Here is a 27,052-nt window from a genome sequence, read left to right as displayed (position 1 = left end):
TATTTTGATGATTTATTTAATTATGTTTTAATTTATTTGGAAGAAAAAAATAGAATCAAAATTTATTTTGATGATTTATTTGAAAGAAAAAAATATAATCAAAATTTATTTTGATGATTTTATGTTTTAATTTATTTGAAAGAGAAAAATAGAATCAAAATTTATTTTGTCCCATTATTTCTCACCTAAACCTTTATCCTAAATGTTGTTAGAATGTATTTAATATTTGATTAAATTAGGAGTTCAAATAGCCCAAAAACAGAGGTTCAAAAGGTTCAAGTGGAAGATATTCAAATTTGTACTGATGGAGTGGAAGATATTCAAATTAGTAATGATGGAGTACAACGGCTATAAACGGCTACAAATTCAAATGAATACAACGGCTATAATTTTCATTATATATACCAAAGCTCTAATGTAAACAAGTAATAAAAAAAACCAGAAAATATTCTTTGATCTATAATCACTCACATCTATTCTCTGAAAAATTCTCTGAGAAGTGTTCTTCAATTTTTGTTTACATCCTCTCTCCGAAATTTTACACTGAGCCTTATAGCATTAAGCTCATCTTTCCTGTGTGAGATTTACAAAAAATCAAAGCATCATTTTATATATCTATCTTTGAGAGATAATTTTTGTAGCTTTTTGTGAAAACAAAAACACATTCTTTTCAACCTTGTAAGAATGTAATACACTCAGTGTTCGTGACTTAGAAAGTCTGTGTAAAATCTGTGGAGGATTGCTCCATCTGTGAAAAGGTTGCTAGCACACTGTGAAGCTAGAGAATAGTGGAAAATCTCAAGTGAAGCTTAAGGATTGGACGTAGGCCGAGTTGAAGCCGAACCATTATAAATTTGTTTGCCTCTCTCTCCCTTATCTCTTTATTTTATTTAAATTGCCATAGCTAAATTTCATATTTTTATTGTGCTAAAATCATTAATTGACATAGTTGTTACAACACCTGTTTTAATTATTTTTATTTCATCAACTATATTTATCTATTGTGCTAGTCATAATTTTTATTAGGGTATTATTATTTTTATTTGTAAAAACCTAATTTACCCCCCTCTTAGGTTGTCTTTTGGGTAATAAAGCGGAATCAAAATACCAAGAAGAGGTACCTGGAGTAACTAAGAGGGCAGTAGAGGGTGTACCAGAGGTAGAAATAACCTTTTTGACAATAGCTTTAATGTCCTGAAGAATGTAGGGTGGTGATGGGGGTAACAATGGATGATGAACCAGAGGCAACTGTAGTAGATACAAGATGTGCTGAAGACTGATCTCGGCGTATATTGTGGAGGGTCCAGAATAGCAACTATGCTGAAGATAACTGTTTGAACGAGCCATGAAGTTATTAAATAATGAATCACAAAGAGAACCAGTGATGGCGAAGTAGAATTGGATAAAACAGAGTGCACCAGTGAATTCGGAAAGTTGAAAATAGTGGGGAAGAGTTGAATGGTGTAGAGATGACGTCAACAGGAGGCTAGATGATGTCAGCAGAGGTATAGTGCACAATAGTAGAGGGAGGCGTGACTCATAATAGTAGCAAGAGGCGCACGGTGCATGTTAGCAGAAATGGCGTACGTGGGTACACGGTAGCAGGTGCGGTGCACGTGGGTGCACGGTAGCAAGTGAGGCGCACGCGGGTGCACAGTAGAAGGTGCGGTGCATGTGGGTACACAGTAGCAGGTGCGGCACACGCGGGTGCACGGTAGTAGGAGCGGTGCATGCGGGTGCACGGTTATGGCGCGTGTATGCGTGTGTGAGAGTGGAAGCGGAAGGCTGAGTGCGCCAAGGAGAAAAGTGGTGTGTGAGGGTGTGTGCGGTGGTTTCCGGCGAAGATCCTTGTGGAGTTGGAACCAGGGAAAAATTTCGAGCATTGTGGGGCAAGTTTGTTTTAAAATTTTGGTCACTGATGATGACAGAACAGTGACGAAGCAGTGTTGTGAAACAAAGAATTGTGTATGGATGAAAAAGAAGAAAGATGCTATAATGCCACTGTGTACGGGCAATAAGCAAAAGAAATGAGGAGCTAGGATTCAAGACCTATGCTCTGATACCATGTTAGAATGGTTGAAAGAAATATGGAAAATATGTATCTGTATTAAATTGAATGAATTGAATACAATAGGAGATCTGCATTTATAGGTTGTCGACAAACCTAGCTAAGTATAAAAGGAGATAGAGATACAATGAAATAGAGATACAGATAGAGATACAGATAGAGATAGAGAGAGATAAAGATAAACTATATCTACAGTACAAGGAGATAAAATTAAATCTATAAATCTAAATCTAATATATACATTAACACTCTCAAAGCCTCCAATTCACAAGTAAAGCCATTGGCTACAACATATGGATCTCGTATGATTTCTTGCAAGATTAAGCCAACAAAAAAATCAACTTTCTTGCCCATCACAATTCACAATGTTGATAACTCACAAGAACACTCATTTTTAACTAACACTTCTGAATTATTTTGTATTTTGAAACCTGATTTCGCTCAAAAGTAAAAAGAATGAGTGTTTCTTAACTTCTTACAGTTATTTTTGTTTTTGAAAACACAACACATTAAAACGATATCAAACTGACATAAGGAGTTTTCCAGAATAAAACTTCAAATTGATCACACAGCGTAGCTACAGTCTGTTGGATTTTTTTTTTAATTTAAATTTTGGGTTTTATTTTGGAATGAGAGATTCATGGAAGGAGAATCGAGAACTCCTTAGCGGTAGTAGAAAAAAATCATTGCAATCAGTTGTCAATCATAAAGCTGGGTCATGCATGCTAAAAGAATGCTTTAGGTTTTTCAAAAATTTGGGAGAATGTAACTCCTATAGTTAATACAAACTAAGGATGCAAACTAGCCGAATTGAGCTTTGGAGTGCTTGAGCTTAGCTTGGTGAAAATTAGTTGAGGTTGAGCTCGAGTTCAAGCTCGGCTTGTCAAGTATTTTAAAAACTTGAGCTTGGCTTTAGACAACTCAATTCTATTATCGAGCCGAGCTTGCTCAAGCTTGAAAAAAATATTATAAAAAAATATAAAAAATGCTCATATTATTATTAAATTTTATCAATCAAGTTATAAATTTGCACAAGCATTTATCATAAATTGAAAGTAAAATAAATTAATAAAAATGCTAAAAGATTTAAGATAGGGAGCAATGGACCAACCTAAAAAATGGGACAAATAAAATATGATGGAATATGGTGATGTGCCTGTTTGGCGCAGCTTAAAAGTTGCTTATTTCAGCTTTTAGCTTAATTTAAGTTAAAATATTATGTTTGGTGCAACTTTACTAATCACATTATAGCTTAATTTAAGCTATTTTCAGCTTAAATTTCTAACCAGCTCAGGGGTGTTTTTGCAAAACAACTTATGCGCACAGTTGGTAGAGGGCATAAATGACTTAAATGCCCCTCCAACACTTCAAAAATTATGAAAATGCCATTATATAAACCTTCTTTTCTCTTGCCCTAATGCTCTCCTCTCCTCTCACACGGCGCTCTCCTCTTCTCCTCTTCTCTCTGGCGACCGATGAAGAACTCCTCTACATCTCCAAGATCACAGCCGATCGTTCAGTTTGGCCCCATATTTTCCGTTGATCTCCACCAAAAAGGTAAGATTTCATGCCCTTTGTTTGTTATATATAGCTATATATATACACACATCGATTTAGGGTTTTTGTTTTTGGTTGCTCTGTGAAATGGTGTGCGAGTTGTTATTAAGCTCTTTCTTCTCGCTCTCTCTCTCTCTCTTTCTCTCTTTCCCTTCTCTCTCTGTAATTACTGTGAAATGGTGTATCCGATTATTGTGAAACGGTGTGATACTCTACCAAACAAGGCTTGCAAATGGCTCTCCGTCACGTTTTGTTACCTTCTCTTCCTAGTCTTTCCCACCCCCCAAATACCCCGCCATATTTTGCAAGAATTTAAATCAAATAAAAAACAATACAAGAAAAAAAATTCTAGGGTTTCTACTTTCCTTTCTTGGAAATCCTATTCTTCTCCAGGAATTCAGGTTTATTTTCTTTTTTGGTATTTATTCTTGTCTCTCTTTTAATTTGTTTATTTTCTGTTTGGTTACCGAAAATTTGAAGGAAATCTTGAGAATTTTGGACTTCAATTGTCTTAATTTTTTTAGGAACTAAGCGGGTAGTTTAATGTTTTGTTTTTGATTGTTCTGATGATAAGTTAATTAACAGAAAGTTTGCTTCTTTAATTTCATTTGTCTGAGTCAAGTTGGAGTTCTTTTTTTTGGGCGCCAACCATATGGTTAAAAATTCTGGGTATGCTAAATACTATTGTGATAATTGTGTTTGTTTTTGTTTGACTTTCTTTGCAACTAAATTGGTTGTTATGGTTATCTTGTTGGGAATTTAAGACCAAGTGCTTCGCATATGCTAGTTATTGATTATTTCTGTATTTTATTGAATTCTTGTCTTATTTCAAACTATGGACTTTAGTTAGTTCATTGGTGATAATGAATTAATGTTTATATTTTGAACAAATCTGGTACTTTTCTAAAATTTCCGTATTTGCTGCATTAGACTTTAGTATTTATGTTATGATGAAAGCTTGAGTTGAACATACTTGTTGAGAAATAGGAAGTTGCTCTGTGTCTAGAAATTGTGATAAGAGTGCTGCAGACTTGTCTATCCTTTCTATTGAGTTCAAATAGGTACTTCATTGGAATATGGTAAATTTTGTAACAAATTATATTCGGTCATCTGCACTAATTTAGATGCTGTGAAGGGTGAGGATGGGTGTAGGAATTAATATATTCGAGAGATGGGCACACTTGTAATTCTTTTATTACAGGACCAAGATATTTTTTTGGATAATGGAGGACATCTTCTTGCTTCCCTTATTAAATTTTTGCTTTATTTAAGATAGGAAAATGGAGGAAGATGAACTTTTATTTAACTTCATTTCTGATGATGGGTGTTATTGTTTTTGGTCTTTTCTTGGTTCATATGTAAGGTGTGTGCTTAGATTTGTGTTAGAAGTATTATCTCAATCATCTTTCATAAAACTTGAATGAGAAAATGACCAAATGAAATGTATTATACAATTAACTTTCCAATCAATTTTAGAGGATATGGATTCAATTCTTCCCAATAAATGCAAAGGCATGTCATCCTCTTGTAACTATTCTTCTAGTGCTGAGACCTTGGACTTGAGGTATCACTACAACAAGTTGGGCCTTGAGTGACGAAATTTTTTTGTCTTCAAAGAGCTAATTTCGTCACTATAGATATTTGTGAGGAAATATTTTCGTCACCGGTTTCGTCATTGAACGTTTGTCACTAAAAACCAACGTGACGAAAAATAATTTCGTCACCAATGAAATTACTTCAGCGACGAAATTTGTTGTCACCAATAAAACAACATTTTGTCACAAAAAATTCTCATTTTCGTCACCAAATAGTTTTTCAATACCATATTTATAACTTTAGTTGACGAATAAATTTGTCACGCATGTTGATCATTAATGAGGAAATAATTTCGTCACAATAAGATGTAAAGATGACAAAATTTTTCGTCTTCAAAAGTCATAATTTTGTCACCAAAAATTCTCATTTTCGTCACCAAATAGTTATTCAGTACCATATTTATAACTTTAGTTGACGAATAAATTTGTCACGCATGTTGATCATTGATGAGGAAATAATTTCGTCACAATAAGATGTAAAGGTGACGAAATTTTTCGTCTTCAAAAGTCATAATTTTGTCACCAATAAAACAACATTTTGTTGCCAAAAATTCTCATTTTCGTCACCAAATAATTATTCAGTACCATATTTATAATTTTAGTTGACGAATAAATTTGTCACGCATGTTGATCATTGATGAAGAAATAATTTCGTCACAATAAGATGTAAAGGTGACGAAATTTTTCGTCTTCAAAAGTCATATATGGGTGACGAAATATATTTCGTCACAAATATATATATACGTGACGAAATTTTTAGTCACCAAATAACAAAATAAATAAAAACTTTCATATATAAACTTCAGTAAATTTTGTCACCAAAAAAGTTTATTAGTGACGAATAATCACTTTGTCATAATAACAAGTACAAATGACGAAACAAATTCATCACTAAACTTGTTCCATATTTTATATTCAATTTAAATTATTATTTCACAAATATCCCTGCTCATATCCCAATAGCCTTTTAATTGTACTAAGAAATCCACTAGCTATTATACAGCACTCCACAAAAAAATTCACTAAACAATTTATTTTATAAATCAAAATATATCCATCAAACAACCTTAATAATAATCCATTAAGTATCACAAAAAAACTATCAAAGTAAATCCCAAAATAAACTAACGTGGAGTCCAAAAAAAAAAATCAACACTCAATCTTAATTTGCAACTACAACTAAGCTTCAGTTTAGGAAAAAAATTCAACAGTTGATCCTCATTTGCAAGTATGCTTCTGAACGTCATCAAAATCAATCTACAAAAAAAATAAACAAGGCAAACATTAGCATAGAATGTATATATATAAAGTTTATTATAATAGCAAAGTTTTATTATAAACTTAAAGCCAAATATCAGAAACTTAACAAATATACAGAACTGTTCTGAAGATCACAAGCTTGAAGTTATTTGAATAGAAATATCAAATTTTTTGTAATGATATTGCTGGCAATTTTGAGGGCAATCATTGGCATCTCAACATCCTATATTTCCAACATGACTTTAAAATCTTACATCTCCATCCATATAATTTATGCCTAAACAATTTTCCATCTAGTTCCGTTGCTAATAAAGGGTGAGAAAATGACACAACATAAAAAAAATTTAACCCATGTAGTTTCCACTGTTTTAGCTTCCCAAATGTGAACATCTCAACTCAAGCAACCCAAAGTTGTATTAGTCTAAGCATAGTGCATATTTAGTAACTTTAGTATGATGAAAAAAATCAAGGACCCAAGCTATTGCTATTGTTTTCATTTCGTATTCTATTCACAGAACTAACAGATTATGTAAAACAAAATAGAGAAACATTAAGAATGTTCGGGAAGAGAAAGACTGACCCTTTTTTTTCTGAGAGCAGAGTGACCACACCAAAGATGAAGAACATGAGAAGCATTCCAGAGTGCTCAAAATCGTTCATGTGAGATGGGTTCAAGACACCGTTGACAAAGAACTTGAGGTGCGTAGAATTCAAAAGTTCTATGTACATATCAATAAAAGCACCAATTGCTATAATGTGAGAACGAAGGGGAGAGAGAGAGAGGAAACTGAGTATTGGGTAGTTTTTTTTGAGCAACCAAGTATTGGGTAGTTGATTGAGGGAGAAACTGGAAAACGTGGGATGTGATTTTTTTTTTTTCGGTCAAATCATCTAATTTACACGTGGACATGGTAGAGGCTTCATGACACCAAAATTGGTGTTGGCTTTTAATAATAGAATAGATAATACACACTGCTATACGTATTATTTTGTTTTAACATTGATTGCTTCCTTTTTTTTTTTTTTTTTTTTGATCAACAAAAACTTTATTGATGAAAGAACCTTACAAGAAGGAGAAAATACATCAATAAAGGGGACAAGAAAGGACAGGGGAGAGGGGGATGATGCACAGCACCAAAACCAAACTGTTGGTGACAGACCAACAAGAACACAAAAAACACAACAGACAGCAGGATAAAACGCACACAGCAAGCTACCCATCCCAGCAAAGGTATATAGAAAATATACATCACCACGCCTACAATTAGATTCACATCCAAAACTGAAGCAAAATTACCCAGACCAGCTGCCTAGCAGATCTGTCCACTCACACAGCATAGAGATACAACCAGCAAAGCAGAATGATAGCAACAGCAGAGCATACAGATACCAACAGCAGAGCATACAGATACTTGTGACTTAGGCTATACAGATACCAACATCCACAGATAGAAACACACCTAACAGCAGGCTATTATCTGACTTAGTTTTGTCTCTACTTTGGTTCGTGTGTATTTTAACTAGGGTCATGCTAAGTAAGAATTTTGATAATGAATCTATTTTCATTAAATACATCTTCAAACTTGTTAAATCTTAGTTAATAAGTAGTCAAACTATTGTACTTTAACTAGTATATACTAACCAACATGAGAAAAATAAAATGATAAAGCGAGCGAGACTTACCAAAAAGGCGACGTACGAGTTCATGGGATACCTCATCCTCTAAATTGTCCTTTGAAACCTTGCTTCTTAAGAAACTCCATGATGCTTGATGTGATCTCAAAATGCTCGTCAATCGACCCATTCATCTTCCCTATCTCTTTATTTTGTGCTTGAATTTCCTCTCTTTGTACTTGAATTTCATGTTTCTGTGCTGTAATTTCCTCTTTATGTGACTGAATTTCCTCTTTTTGTGACTGAATTTCCTCTTTTTGTGACTGAATTTGCTCCTTTTGCTCTTGTATTTCCATCTGTAGACGCCTCACATAGTCACTGTCAGTCGAAGCACTGGTAGTCCTGACAGAGAAGGAACGCCTCAACCCGAGTCCTTTAACATATCCCGACCTTGGCTTTAGCACCTTCACAGATAGCTCCTCCGGAGTAATTGGAACCACACCAGGTCGGGAGCAATGTTCAGCTTGGATCTTTATCATATTATCCTGTCATTTAAAAAAAAAAATTAGAAAAATGAATAAAGATACATTTAAAATTGCAATCATCCTAATACAAAAGGTAAATATACATACATAATTCTCTTCGCACTCCGGAGAAATCCACTGCTTTGTGACATCATTAAAGTGTGTAGATTTGTAAACACATGGCAACTCTGGCAGTTGGCCCCCATTTGCAATTGTCTGATTTTTTTTGTTCAACTAGTAAGTTAAATAAGAATGATGGTAGTAGAATCATCTTTAAAAAAAAAAAAACCGAAAAAAAAATTAAAGAAGACCCACCGCCTCGTGCACCCTAACTGGGAGAGATTTTGACCCACACCTATGCTTCGTCTTCAATTGATTTCTATTGTCAATGTTAGCATTTGATTGCTTCTACAATGAGGAAGTTCCAATAGAAAAATATATATATTAGGAAGACAAGGTAATTGTCAACAATAAATAAACATAAGAAAAGTTTACCAGCCAATTGGCATCATTCCACTTCTTGTCAATCAAGTTTTTCCATTTCTCGAGGTCACATTCAGGTGGTGGGTGGCTTCTAGCATACTCCTCTCCCTTAGCACTTTTAAGGTTCAGGTATTTTTTTCGTAGTCTGTAGGTGTAGCTGCTCAAGCTCCGTCCACACTTTGTTGCCACCGCTTTGCTAACATTTGTGGAGTCACCTTCCATGTCAAATTGATCCTAGCAATAGGCACAAATCTTGTAAGTCATAATTAATTATATTACATTAATTCAATCAATTATGTAAAACTTTTACCGTTAGACGCTGAAACATAGGTGCCGTAACTTCTTCGTTGACATGTTTCCACCTGCGAATGCTAAAGTCTGGCAAGTGTGTTCGGACCTCAACACCAATTTTGGAGACTAATTGAGAGGCATGATCCCCCACTGGTGCACGATACTCCTGTGGTATAGGAACTTTGAGCTTTCCATCTTTTTGAACCATTGCTTGAACCTTCAACCCGCGTGTCAAGCCACGAGGGTGTCTAGTAGGCACTGTTTTAAAGACATAACATTGACTGGTTAGCAATTAATTAAAGCGAAATCATAAAAGCAATATAAGTAACTTTTTTTACACATTGAACGGTTCTACACAAATACAAGAAAAAGATTGCTAAGTTTGCATTAAAGATAATGTGCTTCTTAGGTACGTAGTTTACCTTTTGCTCATCTCCTAAAATTTCCATTTATGCAGATGGAAAATACATAAAATGGAGAAATATTATGTTCAAGACACAGTAGCTGTAAATAAACTAAGTATGACAATAATGATTTGGTACAACAAAAAGAAAATACACCTTAAAAACACAATTAGTACTTCTCATCAAACCTCTCCACATGAAAGGGTCAGATTGAACACCAGTAGTGGGGGAAGATGATATGGGATATGCCAATTTGAGAAAATTTCAACTTCAAAGGCAACGCTAGAAGAAGTGGCCTATCGATCTGTGCCTGTTTTAGAATTGCAGTTCTTTGTTCTAGCTTCGGTTGTGATCTCTTAAGAGGTTCTAGTTTCTGTCATGTGCTCTTAGAGTGGTGAATTCAAGCGGCGTATGCATGTAAAACTTCATTCTTCATTTGATTCTCCCTTGTGGTGCTGGTTGCAATTTGTACGGATTCTGTGTACCGAATGAGACAATCATCAATGTTTGCCATCGAATGTAGTCAATTTGTTTCTGGATTTTGCTTCTTCCTTTCATTGCATTTTTTGACTCCCTGTTTAGGTTTTGGGTTAACTTGTTTCTGGTTTTTCTAAATTTTGTATTTTTTATAGCTTTGGAATTGCCAAGCAGGGCAGAGGTATGAGAAAAATGTTCAATACTGAGACCTTAATCTAAGAAGCATGTTGGTAGGGGTGGACATAAACCAGGCCGGAATCAAGTTATTAGACTTCGAGCCATGTGAAGCACAATGCCATTTCCAAGTTCTTTAACAGCAAAGAATTATATATATATTTTGTAGCTGGAATATCAGTTGTAATGGCACCACTGGTTTTCTTAGCTAGAATCGCTAGAAGCAATTAATTCACTGTGACTGAACAGGGAAAAGAAGTGTAACCTATGAAAGAGACATTTGAGCACCATTTCCAAAATTGAATCAGAAACTTAATAAATTTTCAGCAACGCAAAAAATATTACTCATTGCACGATACACGGTTTCAATTTCCATATCACAAAATCATCCAATTAGACAAATAAGCAGCCACTCACATAAATAGCCAACTGATGGTGCTAAGCAAACAACTAAACATAGCTTCTGTTAATGGACACCAACTAAACAATACTGATAGAGCATTCATCCTCCATTACTGAGAATCATCAAGCCACACAGTAGTATAGATCAACAAACAGCAATAATAAACAACACCAAGACAGAGCAGCAATAGTAGGTCTTATCAAAAGCAAAACAGAACAGCCCCATGCTACCATAGACTCCACCCATCTCAGCAACAATCCATATCAGCAGCAAAGGAGACTTGAACACCTCTATTTAAATGTTGTCACTAATAAATTTTTATTTATTAACAGATTACAAAAATATGTTCTATAAAGATGCTTTGAGATATATAAAATTATCAATAATTAAATGAAACTATGATCGTTTGTGAAGATCATGAAGATCATTGTTGAATGTTTTAAATGAATGTTTAAGCCTTGATGTTCTTTAATATATTCTTCCTATCTAGTTGGGGTGCATAGGCACTAATTACATTAATTATACTTTCTCCATTACAAGTTTAATTAGCATTATTATGTCTCCTATTTTTGTTATCTGTTTAGTTTCTCGTAAACATGCTATATTAATTTTCCTTCTAATCATAGTATCTACTAATACCAGTCTTACTTGTTAGTGTACAAACATACCAAGTTGCCAATTTAAACCAACAACTCTGGTCTAACTTCTTTACCCACGGTCGTCTAGGAAAGTGCAGGGACCCTTCCCAATTTTTCATTACACCTGATCACTGACGCAATGCCCCTTGCCCATTTTTTTGAAGTGTCTGAGCAGGTGCAGCTCATTGCTTACAGAGAATGCCCCTATCCCTAATGCAAGAACACCCTAGCCCTTACAAACATGAAATCTATCCTTAGAAGCCTAAGGCAGGGGCCATTGCTTAGAGAAAAAGAAACAAAATATTAAATGAAATAATTGCTCTCTCAATTCAAGAGATCAACAGTTGTCTCCATATTTAAAGCGGGAAAAGATGTCTTTCTGGTTGAAGAAGAAATTGGAGAGAGAGAGGTAGGACCATATTCTTCTGCAGTTTCAGATAATCAAAGATTATTAGAAATATGTATGCAATACGACACAACGGACTCCAAATTCTGAAAATCTTTACTCTGAAATATGGAGTGGAATTCTTGAAATTGACATGAATAACTGTTTTCAAAGAAAGTATCATTGGCTTGATTTTTACTTGATCCTTAATTTGAAATGGGCATCCATATTCCATCAAAACAAAGTCAGCCAATACTACCATGCTTAACTGCACAAACTCTAACTAAAATATTTATCCTAACCATCAAGTTGTGCCAAAAACATGAATAACCCTTCCAGTACCAATCTGTTTCATTAAACATAACCTGCAATGGCAACAACAATGGCAATGGATTGGATGCCACATCTTTATCACAACCTGTTTTGAGTTTCCAGAACGTCCGGAAGGACTTCTACCACTCCTAGCCATAATCTGTTGCTTTCAATCCTCTACCACTGTTATTTTTTCTGTTTTTGTTTTTATTTTTGTTTTTGTTGTTTTTTCAAATTTGTAGGAACCAAATAGAGAAAGAAGCAACTACCTAGCTTAGTCGTAATACTCAATTGTGGTCTATATTTGTTCTTCTTTATACTAAAATTATTTTACTCATTTCTCATGAATTTCCAAACACTGCTACAGACATGACCATAGACCATAACCAAAATAATAGAGATTTGCCCAAAATTGAATGAGCCCAAATGAAGGTAGGAAAATAGGATTTTGATGGAACAAGTAATAGAGATATTTGCTAGAAAAAATAAGTTGTTGATTTGAGGAATAAAAAAAAATTGAGCTTTTTTCTGAAGTAAATTTTTTTGATGAAAAACGGAGCTACTAAGGTGAAGTGCTTGCCCACATGGCTTTAATGTGATACAATAAGTTTTTGTTTAATTGTAGTGATAGACTTTTTCATGCCATTGTAAGTCACAAAATATCTGCTTAGTGAACTCATAAAACATGATTATAGTAAAGATTTTAAAGGGAACATGATTTGTTTAATTGAACTATTTTATTTTCTTAAATTCTAGAGCTTTGTTTTTCTCAATAAGGAATTCAATGACAGCCATGACTACTTAATCATTGTTTCTCAAACTAACTTAACAAAGAGGGTCTTAAAAATGCTTTCTTCTGCAGTCTTGATTTAGGTAGGCAGTTTTTACATATATGATTTGCTCTAACTAACTAACTAAGATTAACTAACTAAGTTTGTTACAGATCAGTTACAGAATCTATTGAGAATCAGTTGGAATCTGTTGAGAATCAGTTGTAGATTTGTTATATACAAATGATCTCATGTACACAGACTAGATGCTTGTATTGGTCTCTCATCATGAACACCAATAGTTGACTTGCAACTATCATACACACCAGAGTGAGCAGATCTCCTATATGCACCTGCAGTAGCTGAAGATATAGCAGAGGCATCAGATGTAGTAGGTGCAGCTGATATAGATGTTGGTGTATCTGCTGCTTGGGTTTGCTGAAACTGGGCAGTGGTTGGTTCTAGTATACCTAATGCTATTATTGGGGTTCTATGCACCTTTAGCTGAGCTATACTGTAGGGCATGATGCAACTGTGCTATGGTCTAAAATCTGGGACTATTATACTGAGCTATTTGTTACTGCTGTACATTTTGCTACAGCTAGAATGTTGTTTATTTTTGCCTTGTACAGTTGGTTATTTGTTGGAGTTTTCGGTTGCTCCTCCTAAATTGTTTGTTTTTATTTTTGTTTGCTGTCTATATTTCCTTATTTTATGGCCCCTCTTTGTCTGTATGGGGTTTGATTTGGTCATGTTCTAGGGTTTAGGCTTTTTATTTTTTTTAGCAGCGTTTTAGTCTTTGTCCTGTTGTTATTAGGGCCTGAGGTATACCCCTTGTATATGTTATATATTTCATTGTCTTAATTTACACCTGATCACCTAAAAAAGACAGTTTTTCTTGAAATTAGCTCAATGGTTGTACTTCTAAATTTCCTATGTAGGCAAATGATTACCAAGTTCCCAAATAATTTCTCCTTCTTCAATGTTTTTGTTCAAAGAACTAGGAATGCTTGAAAACTAAGAGCATCTCCAATAGAGATGTTAACTTTGTGTGTTATATGACAAAAAATTACAAGTGAGACCAAAACTAAAATAAAAAATAAAAAATCAATCCCTATGAAACAAATTGCTTGAAATTTTTTGCACCATAGAATTATATTAAAACAAAGAATTTGTTTAGCTTAGTAAAATTCAGTATCTTACCGACACTAGATTGGGGGGCTGCCTCCCTCGGTGCCTCCATATCGACATCAAGTGGCTGTGAGTGTTGGGTATCCACATTGTCATGTAAATCCCCATTTGGAACAACAATTGCCTCGTGCGAAGGTTGAAGAGATGACTGCGCCAATCGTTTTGGTGGCATTGGTAAGCCCTAAAAAACATAATACAAAAGCGTAAACAATAAATACATAAAAATGGATAAGTAAAGATATGTATATGGAAACCCATCAAGGCCACTGTTGATATTTGTAATCTGATCCAGTCCACTCCTTTTCTTCCCAAGACTGGTCCTGACAAGTGGTTGCTTTGAATATTTTTAAAATGGTCAGGTAAAGGGTGTTGTCACTCAAAAACCTGTAGGCAAGTTGAGTGGTTGAGTGGTTGTGAGCTACCAGTAGTTCTAATATCTTTAATTGGTTTTCCTAATTGTGTGCTTTGCAAGTTGTCAATCTGGTGTTTCCAACATGGTCAAATTATGTCTTAATTCGTTATACATTTGTGTTCCAGCTAACTTACTCCTACAGTTTGTTTTGGTATGCATATTGTTGTATGTAGGATGTATATTTTCTAGTTTTATTTTATGACTTATTCATCCAATAAAGTATACGGAAATATAAAGATAGTATTAACAAAGCATCGTTAACAAATATATAGCTATCGGTGACATAATAAAAAAAAATGAATGGCCATACATATAGTACCTCATCGTCAACACTTTCAAAGGACTCAGCATCAGTGTCATCCTCATGATCTGACGGTATGTAGTCATCATCATCTACCCTAATTTTCTTTCCCTTTTGATGAACACGATTGGGCTGAGTAGAACCCATCAAAGAAGTTGCTATACGCTTCAATTGTAGAGCATCCATTTTCTTATTATTCTTCTTGATTGTCTTATATCTTTCCATTTCGTACTCTGTTCGCTTCTGTTTCGCTAGAAAACCTGGTTTGATCCATTGTTTCTCCCCTTTGGCCATTTGGTTAACTAAAAAGCATAAATTGATATCAAACATGAAATATAAAGCATAATTTTACTTGAAGAGACGCAACAAAATATAGCATAACCATGTAATGCATTAAAAACATATGTCCATACAGAAACCTAAAAAAAACAAAAACTACATATCATAATCCATATCAGGTTCCATATCAAGATCCATATCATCATCAAGTACGCCAAGTTCTTCATCTTCTTCATCATCTCTACCATCTCTCTTTGTTTTATTTGAAATAACCTCAGCTTCAATATCATCCCTATGAAATCGAATAATATCTTCAATGTTGATCGGGACAACTGAGTTAATGTTTTCTTGTTGGAATGCATCATTAAATTCTGGTTGATCTGGTGGTTCTCCATCACCAACCTCTGGCACATCAAACACACCTCTATGTTGGACCCGTTGCACGACTTGCCAAGGTTGCCCCCATTTGGTGTCATTCAGGTAGAACACTAGCTTAGCTTGACTAGGCAAGATAAAAGGGTCAGATTGATACCATCGGCTTGTGACATCGATGCTTGTGCAATATGTGTCAGCTCGTACTGTTCTACTTCTACCAGTGTTACCGGTGTTGTACCATTCACATTGAAACAAAACAACTTTATTTTGACACATGTACTCAAATTCCCAAATATTGCACAAGTGACCGTAGAATTCGTGCATCTCTCCCTTGTAGTCCCCTTCGGTAAGCACACCACTGTTTTGACTCTTACGACGATTGTCTAATTCCTTCGTGTGGAATCTGACACCATTGATTATACAACCCGAGTACTCTTTCACTAGCAAATTAGGACCATTCGCTAAGGACCACAATTCTTCGGTTGCTTCTGGTGCCTCATCAACTCTCAATCTATTTATCTACATCCACATGCAATGTGCAACACTTGAATTATGTTAGTAATGTTTGTATTTTATACAAGCCTAATAGTGTTTGGCCAATTGTGAATATTAAAAATGACTTACATATTCTTTGAACCACTTTGGAAATTCCTTCTGTTGTATCTGAGTTATATCTTGTCCACTGGGAATTTGTAACAAATTCTTGTGTTCCCTACTCAAATAGATTTGGTTAATGTGTGAAATACTACTATTATTAATGACTAATAACATGATAATTGTTAAAATATATATAATTATAAGAAACACGTACTGAAGATACTTCTCTATCTCAGGGCTATTGTATAATAAGAACCAATGAGCAATATCACGAAGTTCCTGTGACATCTCAACATGCTTTCTGATTTGGCCAATAGGACGAGCAGTTTCGGTGAATATTATCAAACCTTCACGACGGACTCCATAATCTTCATTTCGTGCATCTCGATTATGCACGGTTTCAATCCCTTCAAGGTACATTGAGCAAAAAGTAATGCACTCCTTGACAATGTAAGCCTCTGCAATAGAACCTTCTGGTCGAGCTCGATTGGTGACAAACTTTTTCAAAGATCCGAGAAACCTTGAAGAGATAACCAATTAGGAGTATGGTTAGGCACACAACATAATCTATACCTTTCATTTGAAAGTACAATTTTAGAAATTACCTTTCAATCGGGTACATCCACCGATATTGCACAGGTCCTCCGAGAATAGTCTCACGTGGCAAGTGAATGGCCAAATGAACCATCACATCGAAGAAGGCTGGAGGAAAGATCTTTTCAAACTTACATAGTATGAGTACTATACGTTCCTCTAATTTCTCCATTTCACTTCGTTTCAGTGTCCTTGAGCATAGATCTTGGAAGAAGCTACCTAACTCAAAAAGTGCTGTACTGATCTCTTTATCTACGTAACCACGCATCCCAATAGGAAGAATCCGTTGTATAAGTACATGGCAGTCGTGGCTTTTCAATCCTGTTAATCTACCATTTTTTGCATTTACTGATCTCGAAATGTTTGCCGCGTACCCATCTGGATACTTGACTGATTTCAAGAATTCAAAGAAACCCTCTCTCTCTTTAGGGGTCAATGAGAAGCTGGCTCGCGGCTTCACATATGATCCATCGGGATTTGTTGTCAGCCACAATTCTTTCCTTATATTCATGTCTTCTAAATCCATTCGTGCCTTATCTGTATCCTTGTTCTTTCCATCAATTCCCAACATCGTTCCAAAAACATTTTCACTAAAGTTCTTCTCCACATGCATGACATCAATGTTGTGTCGAAGCCTCCTTTTCTTCCAATACGGTAGCTCATACAAGATGCTTACCTTTGTCCAATTTGGGTTCTGACGAGGTCTTTTCCTGTTGCTTGGATGTTTTCCATATGTGACGCCCGTCACGCTGCCCAATTGTTCTTCAATCTTTTCTATCGGTATCACCAAAGATCTCTTCCGTTTTTCATGCTTGCCATTATATGCTCTACTCTTTCGCCTTTCTGGGTGGTCATCAGGCAAGTAGCATCGATGGTTACTGTACGCAGTCTTACTTCTTAAAGATTCAAAATATGGTTCATCATTGCAAGTGTAACAAGAGTAATGACCCTTTGTTCTCCATCCAGAAATGTCACCAAATGCGGGCCAATCATGTATCGTCCACAGCAAAGCTGCACGCATGCAGAAAGTCTCACCAGTCGAGGCATCATAGGTTAATGTACCATTTTTCCATAATTCATTCAATTCTTCCACTAAAGGTCTCATGTAGACATCAATATCAATTCCTGGTTGTGATTCACCAGGAATAAGTAATGACAACATGAAAAATGGGTCCTTCATAGCCAACCACGGTGGCAAGTTGTACGGAATGAGTACGACAGGCCACAAACTATATGAGTTATTCATATTTCCGAAAGGGTTGAAACCATCAGTAGCCAACCCTAGCCTCACATTCCGAGGCTCCAAGGCAAATTCAGGATGTTGTGTATCGAATTCCTTCCACTCATCACTATCTGCAGGATGGCTCAATACACCGTCATCTAGACGTTTTTCCTTGAACCATTTCATATCCTCGGCTCTCTTCCTCGACATGTACAACCTTTTCAATCTCGGTGTTAACGGGAAGTATCGAAGAACCTTACGAGAGATCTTCTTACCTCTACCATGATTTGTCTTGTATCTAGAAGCCTTACAATTTGGACATTTATCCAATGTTGCATTCCCCTTCCAAAAGAGCACACAATCGTTTACACAAGCATCAATGAGCTCGTATGACAAACCCAATTCACGTAGTATTTTTTTAGCTTCATAAGTTGACTTTGGAACCAAATTATCCTTCGGTAAAAGTTTTGTTAAAAACTCTAGCATCATGTCAACTGACTTATTACTCCAATGGTTTGTTACCTTCATATTAAGTATCTCGATGACAAATTTTAACAAAGTATAATTTGTGCAACCTGGGTACACCTCACGTTTGGCATCATTCAATAATTTATCAAAAGTGCGAACCTCCTCCTCTTGAGTTGTATTAGTTGATTCCCCTCTTATTCGATCTTCCACTAAGGCATCAATACCTCCCAAAACCTCATTGCCCTCAACGGGTATATCATGATGATAAGCCTCGTTTGATTCACGGGGTTCCCCATGCACGTGCCAGATAGTGTAAGTTGCAATAATCCCATGTTGCAGCAAATGAATTTGGACAATTTGAAATTTTTGACGAACAACATTCACACACTTTCGACAAGGGCACAAAATTTTACCATCTCGATCGATAACCGCCATTGCAAAACGGAGAAATGATATTACCCCATCATTATATGCCCGACTTATCCTTCCATCAACTGTGCTACCTAATGCAATCCAACTCTTGTCCATGTCTGACTATGCCGAGTTAATTAAAGTTAGGTGAATAGGACAAATTTTATATAGAAAAATATATATATATATTTCAATTAAAAAAAATTTCAAGTCCAATGATTATACTGAGTTATATAAATTACAACCACACATAAATCAAGTGAGAAAATAGCCAAAGCAATTTAGCGTAAACAGAAGAAGTATTCACAACCAAAACATAAACCACAGCAAAATAACCATCAATAAGAAGACAAATATCATAAGTCCGAGAAAATTTAACCAATAAAACAGTGAGCTGAGAGTAAAAAGCAGATAACATGGCACAGAAAGAAAACCCACAATATGCCACATTGAGTTTCTAAAGCAGTCAATTTAAGTACTCAAATATCCAAATGCAAAATGATATGATTGAACTACACGTATTTGGAAAAATATATATATATGCCCTGAATACCAGAATTGACAAATCTATCAACTAAATTGGGATATTGAAAAAATAAGACATTGGGAAACAATAACTATTCTGGCTCACATTTCACTCGGTAAACAAAATGTGATTAAATTTTGCAGAGGAACTTAATAATGTACTTGAGGAGCTATGCATATAAGAAATGAACAATGCCAATATAATTGATAGCCACATGCGACAATTCCAATGAATGCCCCGAGACTATAATTTAGTACTTAGCCTGTAATTGCAGTTAGTACTCTGTTTGATTTTCTCTTTACTCAACTATATACGAAGTCCAGAGAAGTTAAATCAACATATGCTAATTTAAGGGTGTAATATTCCAATTTTCATTAAATTGATAGTTGTGAGAGAAAAAATAATTAATTAATATGTAATATATAATATTTTATCTTATTGATTATTTTAATATTTTTTATTTTTATTGACTATTTTAGCCAAAATCTATCATCCCAAACATATAGACTCAAACTCCCCTAAAAACTTAGAAATGCACATGAGAGAGAGGACTGGGGCCACTGTTTTGTTTGGGAAGTGTTGGATTGGAGATGATAACAGTGAATGGTTTGTAAGAAAAAGTTGAAAACCCTTGAAAGAGAGAATAATTCCTTCATGGAGCCAAGGGGCTGTGAACTGTTACTCACTGTTTTAGATAATTCAAAGTATACAGATTTTGGATGCAAAGCTAAGGGTCATAAGCGGCGCAAATAAATTATTTTAGCCAAATAAATAAAATAAAATAAAAATAAAGAAAAAAGATTCACACTCTACCCTATATCAGTACACGATATAATATAGTATAAAAATTATATAAATTTATAAATTTTATAAATATATTGACTTTTTTTTAATAAAAAAAAATCAACAAAAGAAAAGTTTCTTGATGAAAATTGCAGATATACAAAGAGAGTGTACAATATACAGATACATCAATAAGAAAATCCATAGATAAATGCATCAAACTGAAACACAAATGAAAGACAAATTAGAATATGATATCAGAACACCAAAAGCAAGATATTAATCTTAGAACATTAAAAAGATATTCACTTCAAGTAGACAAAGCTCAAAGATATCATATTAGTTTTAAAAATACTATAAAAAATAATGAGGAAATGACTAAGATTCCCAGTTGGAAGCAAATTAATTAATAAATGGAGATCATTTCAATTTAAACACTCCTTGTTTTGTTGAAAATGATTCAATGATAATTTTAGATAAATAAATGGAGATCATGTAAATTCAATAAAAAATGATTCAATGATAGTTGCAACAAACTCTCTAATGATATATAACAAGAGCTAACATTCTGCTTCCAATGAAGAATTCTGCTACGATTAAAGCTAGAATCCCAAGTCTACAACCAACTCTGTAATGATATATAAAAGAGCTCTAATTCTGTTAACATTCCATCAAGCCTATATATTATAGAACTAAGAATTCTAGTGAAATTAAAACTAGTTTTGAAGTTTCAAATGAACATGAATATAAGTATTTTGGTGGGGATTAACCTTTCACAGACAAGATTGCAGAGGTTAGCTGGGATATCAGGTTGTTCATAAACTAATTTTGTTGGCTTGTTCCTGTTTGGAGTTTGAAGTGAACAAGGAGGCACATAGACACCAACCTTGTCACAATTTGACAAAGCTCAACCATGTCTTCAATTCCTATCTCCTATCTCTTATCCTCACGTACAAAATAATGGGTTTGTTTTGTTCTAATAACTAAATTAATTGAAATGGGAAGGAAACTGGTATGCTTGATTGAAATGTTTGATCCATTTCAATCAAACACTTCACCAACCAGACTCCAAACAGGAACACACCAACAAAAACTAAGAACAACAACCAACACACAACATCAGTAACATACAGGGACAACAGACACACACAGATCAGAAACAGATCAGCCAAGAATCTGCAACAGAGCAGACAAAAAACCACGACCAGAGCAGACAAAAACCAGCAACATAGCAGACAAAAACCAGCAACATAGCAGACAAAAACCAGCGACAGAGCACCCAAAAACTAACAACAGATCAGTAACACACAGGAACAGATCAGCAACTTATTTGATGCATATTCCAATATACAAAGATTCATGATTAGGAAGATCTAACTCCCAAACAAGCATTGACACTAGATAATGTTTATGATGATGTTTACGGAGCTGATATGGGATCACCTTCAAGCCAAGGCCCCAAGCTAGACCTTTTGTCCAAAAAACATTTAGAAAAAAAATTGGGATTGTGTTCTTTCTGGATAGGTGATTCTACTCTTTAATGTTCTTAAAGATTGAAGAGTTGCTGCCTTGAGTCAATGCTTAAGGCTCCAACCAGGTCAAAACTATGGGTACTCTGCTCTGACATATGGAGAAAGGCATATGTATGAATTAGATTATGACAGACTTCCACATTTCATTTTATCAGACCAACTCAGTGGAGATCCTAGCCACTAGGAGGAATTCCACCAGAAGTACAACATAAGATTATCTAGGGGGTAATACTTAAGGTGAATTGGTATACCCTTGGAGGAATTCCACCAAAAGCATCTGAAGTTTACAAAATACCCAGGGCCAATAAAAATCAACATTGGTTTGCCCAATTTGCAACAAAATTTCAATAACATTTGACCCCTTCATGTACTTAACTTTGCCGCTACCTTCTACTACCACTCGGACAATGACAGTAACCGTATTTTATGGTGATGGGAGTGGTCTTCCAACGCAATACACTGTTACTCTGCTAAAACATGGCTGCTGTAAAGATCTCAGTCAGGCTCTGAGTACTACATGCTGCTTAAGGAGCGATGAAAGCCTGTTGCTTGCAGAGGTAATTTATATCTTCTTGACTTCTATTATATATTTACTAATCTGTTGCTAATTCTTTATGTATTAGTCTTCTGAAGCCCTGGATTTTTAATATGCAGGTTTACGAACATCGAACATATCGATATTTAGAGAACCCTTCGGAACCATTACCTTCTATAAAAGATGATGAACATATTGTAGCCTACGGGCTTCCAAAGCGGGCAGAATTAACAAGACTAGAGATATGTCATCGATACTTGGAAAAGTGAGTTCTCATTCTTGAATCCTTAGTTGTTACGTTTCCACTTGGCTAAGATTCAAAAATCTTGAATCCTATCATGCCTTGTGTGTTTGGTCTTTATTGGGTAGAGTTGACATGTCTGAATGAGTCTATGGTTTTTATTTCCTTGTTAGGGATGCCAAATTGCCTAGTTGCATAGATGCTCTGATTGATCTTTTTAGTTTTTTGGTCTGAAGGCAATGAACTACATTATAGGAATAACCCTTGAACAAAAAGCCAAAAAGGAAGGAAAAGTAATAAAAAAAGTGAATGAAGGTGGGATGTAACCCAGGTCTGAAGTCTGGTTGCTGTGTACTAGGATAGATGACACCTTTGTTTTAAGTAAACATTTATTAGGTTTAAGACTTTTTCCTTGTAACTAAAGCATCATTGCTTTCCAGATGTTTGTCAGATAATTTCAAGGGCAGTGAGAGGAAACTTTTGTTGACACCACTGGTTACTTATCTGGAGGACACACAAACTGGAGCTGACATTGATCTTGCTATTAGTAGAGTGTTGTCCCCATTGAGAAAGAAAACTTTTTTTAGTTCAACTATTGTTCATAGTGGCAAGGAAAATGGCTCTGCTGTGGAAGCTATTGATGAATCAGCAAACATCTACGCTACCCATTCTGGACCTGGAAACCAGTCAATGGACAGCTTAGAACTGGAAGAAATGTCCTACAGGGAGTTGAGCTTTCAGCTCTGCATAACAGATAACAGAGGTTTGAACTGCAGGCCTATTTCAAAGGATTCACTCATAAAAACTGGTCAACTGGTTAAAGTTATGTTGGATTGGACTGATAAAGAACACAAATTATATGATTCCAGCTACTTAAAGGATGTTCCTGAGGTTCACAAGACCAAGCTTACTGTGAAGAAAACTCGACAAGAAGCTATCTCTTTATTTTCATGCTTGGATGCATTTTTAAATGAGGAACCTTTAGGGCCTGATGACATGTGGTAGAACACTTTTAATGCTTTTGACCAGCTGAATTGCATATTTTCAGAGCAATTCACCTCAAGTATTACTGCCTCATTTTTTGTTGTTTCAAAATTTCAATGTAGGTACTGCCCTCGTAAAATTTGTGGGTAGGGAGGATGCATCAACATTTTAAACTAGAAAAATTCAGCCTTCCCATTGGAAACATATTCTGTCTATACAAAAACCACATGCTACAGAAACAAATTACAATACGAAAATTTCCTACATTTATGCTAATTATAACCATGCTTATAAGTTATATCAATATAAACGTGACAAAGCTGCTTCTGAAATGGGTATTGAATCCCGTATAGATTATAAATTTCTTGAACATCATTACATTTCAAGTTCTAAACAGTGGAAATAAGTTGGAGAGGAAGCGATAGAGAGATTGAGGATGTTAATGATCAAAGGCTATGGTATATAAAGCTTCAAGATAAACACTGTCACATCTTTATGTAGACAGCTGGGGAAAAAAAACGGCAATTTTAATGTAAGAAGTAAACAAAATAAGCCTATCAAGTACATGGCAACAATGTTTTATTGATCATGAAGTATTTGGAGTATTTGGAAATGCCAACAATAACTTGAGGCTTCTGATCTCATTTACAACAATTGAAAAAATAAGACTGTCAACACAGCAACCGACTGCCTTCCACTGGTTCTATCATACAACCACCTCAAACAAGACTCTTCGTAACCAATAAAATAAACCATAGTGCAAATTAAGTATGATTAATATTGCAATAAAATTAGTACAAAAGCTAACAACATTCGAACTTACTCATATCCAGGATAAGATAAAAGCAATATTAAGAGGGTGAAATAGTATAGAAAAGATATCTGTAAAGACACAAAATTAAATAGTAACTGAACAACCAAACATAGCAAGCTTGTGAAAATCAAACATGTGAATTTTAAAAACAAAAGTTCAACAAAAGTAATTTTCTCAGGGGAAAAAATTAACACAATCAACCATAAAAATACTAATTTTAAGTAATAGAATCATTGTTAAGCTTTAAGAGAATCAAAACGTGTTACAATTTAAAGATCACGTACATGCGGACAGGCCTCTAAGGACTATGATCAAGATAAAGACAAAATAACTAAACCAACTTGATATTTTGGCATCATCACCATAAAGAAAAGCTTTCGAATTTTTCAGTTGCAACTAGTATTTGGGACACTACTTGATTCAAATGGTTCTTACAAAGACCGAATATATCTAATTAAATTTCAAATTCAACAGTCCATCTTTCAAAATTAAGGAAAAATAATTATTGCACAAATTTCAGTCCCTAGACCTCCCATTCTAGAAAATAGATCTGTTTTAATCTTTTCTCTGTTCATCCTCACATACAGCTTTCCAATTAAGCTCCATTCCAGAAAACGTAATATGTAATGGGTATAGAACTATATCAGCAATTTGAAGGAAAAAAAAAATACACAATCTGAAAAAAAAAATAAAAAATAAAGAGAAGATGCCCACAGCCAACTAAAACAAAGGCAAGAAATAATTGCAGTAGCAAAGCATCAGGCATGTACAAGAATCCTCAAATAGCCATGTACAAAGATCCTCAAATAGCCATGTACAAGGATCCTCAAATAGCGAATCAGGAGGATGATCACAGAAGCAAAGGAATCAATCGATATCAGTAAGTAATCAATTTTATTTTTTTATGAATAACCTAAGTAGAAAAACCTATAAAATAAACAGATATTAAACAAACATTCAAATATAGAGAGGAGTTGAACCCTAATTTTATTAAAAATACAGAGAAACAATCCAAATCATATGAAATATTCAAATTTAGTCAAGGGCTTTTACTAAATTCAAACTCTTAATTATAATCAATAGGACATTCATTCTCAAGTTTATAGCAGAAAACTTGCTGGAAAGAATAAAATACAGCATTAATTCTGAAAATTAATTTCGAAAATTAGGGAAAACAGAGATAGAGAAATAGAGAAATTGAGTGAGAGAGAGAGGGGGAGAGAGAAAGAGGACCCATACCTGATGGAAGAGAACACACAGCAGTAAAGGAGATACGACGTCTGTGGCGACACTGAAGGAGGAAAACAGGGACGGCGCTGGAGAAGAATACACTGAAGGGGCGCTGGAGAAGAACACACAGCACTTGTGTTTTGAGAGGGAGAGGGAGAGGGAGAGGGGGAGAGACAGAGATTGATAGGAAAACTATTCGTCAGTTTGTTTTGAGAGGGAGAGACAGAGATAGAGGCCCATGCGAAGACTGATAAAAAAATAATAAAAAAAAAGGAGGGAAAAATAAAACTTATCAAAAAAAAAAAAAGAGGGAAAAAAAAATCTAGGCAAAAAAAAAAGAAAAAATAATATTTTTTTTTTATTACCGCTTAATATGTAAAAATTCTTCTTTCAAAATTGGTGGCAAAATAATTCTCACTAAAAGGCCTAAAAATATTAAAAATTATTAGTGACGAAAATATATTTCTCACCAAATGTTCTTAAAATGTTCAAAATCAAGTTTTTCAAAAACAAAAAAAAAATTAGATTACTGGTGACACAAATATATTCCTCATTAATAATATTTTAATTATTGAAAAAAAAAATTCTCACCAAAACTTTCAAAATTTTGGCACCATAAAAAAAAATTAGTGGGAAAAATTTAGGTGACGAAACTTATTTGTTTCTCACCTAAAAGTAAATATTTATTGACGAAAATAAATTTCGTCACCTATTATTTTTCTTTTTTTATTATACGTGACAAAATTTATAATTCCTCATGGATTATTCTTATTTAGTGACGAAATTTGTTTTCTTCACTAATTTTTGTCACCACACCAAAACAGAGAATAAGAGAAAAAGACACCAGAAAAAGAGCAAAGAGAAATCATATACCAAATCATCAAGCAAAGAAGATGTGGCGGTTACCGGCAAGGCTGCTATTGGCGGTGACGATCGACAAGACTAATAGAGGCGACGATGGCGATCGGCATGGTGGAGGAGCAAGAGGTAAGACAAATTAATACCCTATTTTGAGAGAGAGAGATGATAAACAGAAAAAAGGATAAAAAAAATTAATACCTTTTTTTTTTATTGTCGCTCAAAATATCAAAAATTTTCCACCAAAATTGGTGACAATATTATTTCCTCATCAAAAGATATCAAAAATATTAAAACGTTTTGGTGACGAAAATATATTCATCACAAATAATTTTATAATTAGTGACAAATTTTTTTGTCACCAAAAGTCCCAAAATTTTGGCGCCACCCAAAAAAAATAACGGGAAAATTTTAAGTGACGAAACTTAAGTTTTCCTCACTTAAAATGAAGTATTTATTGACGAAAATATATTTTGTCACTTATCATTTTTATTTTTTTATTATATGTGACAAAATTTATAAATTCCTCACGAATTATTTTCATTTAGTGACGAATTTTATTTTCTTCACTAGTTTTCGTCACCATAGGTTACTTTTGTTGTATTTGAAATGTGATTGTGGTCTAAGAGTTACCATAAGGGTTACCGAGTCTAACAAGCCATCTAAAGAGAAACTGTATTTCATTTATGAGAAGAGAAATTGTCAATTTTGGAGGTTGTGTACCCCAAAATCTTTGACGATGGT

General features: G+C 34.6%; 1 protein-coding gene across 1 annotated transcript; it reads right to left on the bottom strand.

Moving 5' to 3' along the window:
* Positions 1-6,271: 6,271 nt before the first annotated feature.
* Positions 6,272-25,592, bottom strand: LOC145820631 (uncharacterized). The gene is made up of 9 exons (XM_082916939.1): positions 25,460-25,592; positions 14,878-15,161; positions 14,159-14,327; positions 9,412-9,650; positions 9,114-9,335; positions 8,934-9,026; positions 8,727-8,834; positions 8,164-8,639; positions 6,272-6,477 (listed from the first exon to the last, which is right to left on the bottom strand). The coding sequence occupies exons 2-8, from the start codon at positions 15,151-15,153 to the stop codon at positions 8,196-8,198; spliced, it is 1,551 nt and encodes a 516-aa protein (XP_082773065.1). The 5' UTR covers positions 15,154-15,161; positions 25,460-25,592; the 3' UTR covers positions 6,272-6,477; positions 8,164-8,195.
* Between the last annotated feature and the right edge of the window lie 1,460 nt (positions 25,593-27,052).

Source organism: Camellia sinensis, chromosome 2 (assembly GCF_055761805.1).
Source record: "Camellia sinensis isolate YWXY chromosome 2, ASM5576180v1, whole genome shotgun sequence".
In the NCBI taxonomy this organism is placed as follows: domain Eukaryota; kingdom Viridiplantae; phylum Streptophyta; class Magnoliopsida; order Ericales; family Theaceae; genus Camellia; species Camellia sinensis.
The sequence above is the reverse complement of the archived record's forward strand: the minus strand, read 5'-3'. Positions and strand labels throughout refer to the sequence as shown.

Excerpts from the sequence above, each read along its gene's own strand:
- LOC145820631 (XM_082916939.1), bottom strand. The coding sequence starts at position 15,153 with ATGGCCAAAGGGGAGAAACAATGGATCAAACCAGGTTTTCTAGCGAAA. Across the intron at positions 14,328-14,877 it reads TTGAAAGTGTTGACGATGAG|GGCTTACCAATGCCACCAAA; the intron begins GTACTATATGTA and ends TATGTTTTTTAG. Across the intron at positions 8,640-8,726 it reads CGGAGTGCGAAGAGAATTAT|GATAATATGATAAAGATCCA; the intron begins GTATGTATATTT and ends TTTAAATGACAG.